The sequence below is a fragment of the Aptenodytes forsteri genome, unplaced genomic scaffold (genome assembly GCF_000699145.1).
Source record: "Aptenodytes forsteri isolate BGI_AS27 unplaced genomic scaffold, ASM69914v1 Scaffold96, whole genome shotgun sequence".
NCBI classification, from domain to species: Eukaryota; Metazoa; Chordata; class Aves; order Sphenisciformes; family Spheniscidae; genus Aptenodytes; species Aptenodytes forsteri.
The window spans coordinates 3,641,705-3,644,677 of record NW_008795029.1 but is presented as its reverse complement, the minus strand read 5'-3'; the positions used below and the strand labels follow the sequence as shown (position 1 = coordinate 3,644,677).

Genomic DNA, 2,973 nt, shown 5'->3' with positions numbered 1-2,973 from the left:
TGGAAAATGTGACTGTTGAAAGGACTTCTGGGCTCACCCAAATCAGTGTTTGATGTCTGTGCCAGGCCACTTACTGGAAGCTATAATAAAGAATAGTATTAGTAGACTGAATGACATGTTGGAGAAGAATCAGCGTTGCATATCAAGTAGGATGTCATGTTTTGTAAACCCATTAGAGGTTCAAGGAGTGATTTCTATGCAGATAAGGATGGTTCTGACAATATTACATACCTGGACTTTCAAAAAGCTTTTGACGTGGTCTTTCACCATAGGCTCTCAAAGTGTATTTGTATGGAATAAAAGGAAAAGGATAAAAAACCATCTATGTATGGAATAAAAGGAAAAGGATAAAAAAACATCTTAAAGAAAGGAAACTCATCATTAGATTACACAATATAAAGCAGCTTCCAGAACCCGCAAAAATCTCTGCTGTTCAACATCTTCAGAAATTTTATGGAGAAGTTTAATGCCATGAGGACAGTTTGCAGATAATACAAAATTCGTCTGAACAGTCAAATCTTAAACTGGCAACCAAGAATTTCAGAAGACTCTTAGAAAAAAGAAATACTTTTCTGTTGGCCTAGTGAGATGAATTGACTCGCTGAGAGGTCACATCAGTGACAAAACCATACAAAAATCGAGGAGGGAGGGAGAATTGTGCATCCGGGGATGGGGTGGAAGCATAGAGGGAAGGAAGAGTGGGACCACCTATTTTGGTAGCAAGAAGCTGTTAGATTAGCTCAGTTGTATGGCTTGATAGCGCTTATAATGTGACAGGGTGATAAATGACAAGTGACTTTTAATATACAGCCATGCAAAGTGATGCACCCATGGAAGGCAACCGTCACCATATGTATCCACTGGTAAAATAGCAACTCCACTCAGGAAAGAGGTCTCAGACCTTTTGTTCATAGCTCTTTGACAATAACAGGCCAGGAAGTAAAAAGGAACCCACGCAATGTTTGGAAATAGTAAGAAAAAGATAAGAGACAAAAGCAGGACAGTGCTGCTGTAAACCCGCATCTTGAATATTGCATGTAGTTTTGTCCACTTCATCTGAAAAGAAGTATAAATCGAAAAGATACAGAGAAAGATGAAAACAAAGATGGGGAATGGCTTCTGTATGAGGGACACAGGCTGCAATCCCACAGCAGACTTACTGCTGCAATCCCACTCCTCACCTTATGCTTCGTCGCCCTGTCACTGAGCTGGTTCAGCACAGTGAGCTGGTAGCAAAAACATGCACGCGCCAAAAAAACCAGAGTTTCCTGCCAGGTGAGTGAGCTGAAACGGCGCAGCCACATCTCCGGACACGGGCAGGGGGACACACGACAGAGAGAGGAATGTGGCAGCCAGTCCTAGGAAACCTCTACCTGCAGCTGTAGCTTTACAAGCCATTTCGGCCAGCTCTGCTGCTGAAATTAGCATGGTAGCAAAAACATGCACGCGCCAAAAAAACCAGAGTTTCCTGCCAGGTGAGTGAGCTGAAACGGCGCAGCCACATCTCCGGACACGGGCAGGGGGACACACGACAGAGAGAGGAATGTGGCAGCCAGTCCTAGGAAACCTCTACCTGCAGCTGTAGCTTTACAAGCCATTTCGGCCAGCTCTGCTGCTGAAATTAGCAGGCGCACGCTCCCTTCGCTTGCGGCGACTCACCGCCACCCCTGAAAGCCTCTCCTTTTTGGTGTTTGTGCAGCTGTGCAGCAACCCAGTGGGGCAACTGATCTGAACTCAAATTAATCATTTTTGTTGGGTTACTCTGATCAGGTTCGTTGCATGCCAGCACAAGATGCGGACGTGACCAAAGGACATTGCTTGTTCCTAAGCAATGGGGACTGGCGGGACTGCTTCTTTGAGCAATGCCAGCTCAAAGGGGTTTGGAAACAAATAATAGACCAAAGCTCCATAGCTTAGGAAAAGGGATGGTTCTGAAAGTATATGAGAGAGGTCTATAAAACGACATGGTGAAAACAAATAGGGCATGATAATTCACTATTTCTTAGAAGACAGAAATTCAAGGTACCCTGTAAAATTATTAAGCATTGGATTTAAAACTGGTGGGAAAAAGTTCCTGTCTAGCCTTTGTGCGCATTTGGGACCTTGCTGCCACTCCTGGAGGCCAGAAGTACCAACGGATCGAAAAGGTATTTGACAAATTCATGGAGAAGAGGTATATTTGTGGCTGTTAGCATGATAGTGGACACAGTTTTTACATTAAAGAGCTCTTCCTCTGCACTTCAGAAGCTGAAAACAGAAAGAAAAGACCACGCCAGGGTGGTTTATATATTTTTGTAACTCCTACCTATGTGTCGACTATTGGCCATTGTCAGGCAGAAGATACCAGCCTAGGAATGCTTGCTTTGAATGAGTAAGCTAGCTCTTAGGTTTTCGTGTACTTTACTTCAATTATATGTAATATAAATATATTGTTTACATTAGTTACATTATATTTGCAGTAATTTATTGTGGAGACACAGAGTCTGTATTAGATATAACTAAATACTAAAATTACATTAGACAAGTTATTTTTTCACACAAGTTATGCCATTAAAGGTATCTTGAAGAACGTATAGATTTGGTATTACTTGAGTTATCTGTCGCGTTTACCCATCTGCAGGGCAGTACAGATACAGGGGTAGCTTTAAAGCGGTGGCAACAGACAGTCCGAGCGCAGCTCCGAGCTCTGACCCTACAGCTCTGGGTTACAGCTAACAGGGTTTCCTCCATCAGACGTGCCCTGTGTAATTATGGATGGACAGGGACAGTAAAGGACAGCATGCAACATATTGGTATAAACCACATCCATCTCCTTCCTGAGGAGTTTATCCTAAAATACCGGAATCAACTGAAAATGCAGTTGTGAAGAAAATCTGTATTGGGGTGTGGGGAGAACCCAAGTTTCTAATTTGAGGCAGGACTGGGCTGGGTTTGGTGCCAGCTGCTCCCTCTCCAATGACGAGCTCCAGAGCT

General features: G+C 43.4%; 1 protein-coding gene across 1 annotated transcript in view; it reads left to right on the top strand.

Annotated features, from left to right (window-relative positions):
• The first annotated feature begins 1,426 nt into the window (after nt 1-1,426).
• GAS6 (growth arrest specific 6) overlaps nt 1,427-2,973 on the top strand; it is a 45,842-nt gene continuing 44,295 nt past the window's right edge. Inside the window, exons 1-2 of the mRNA XM_009276151.2 lie at nt 1,427-1,475; nt 2,083-2,147. Of these exons, the coding sequence (XP_009274426.1) occupies nt 1,427-1,475; nt 2,083-2,147 (114 nt within the window). The remainder of the gene's footprint in view (nt 1,476-2,082; nt 2,148-2,973) is intronic.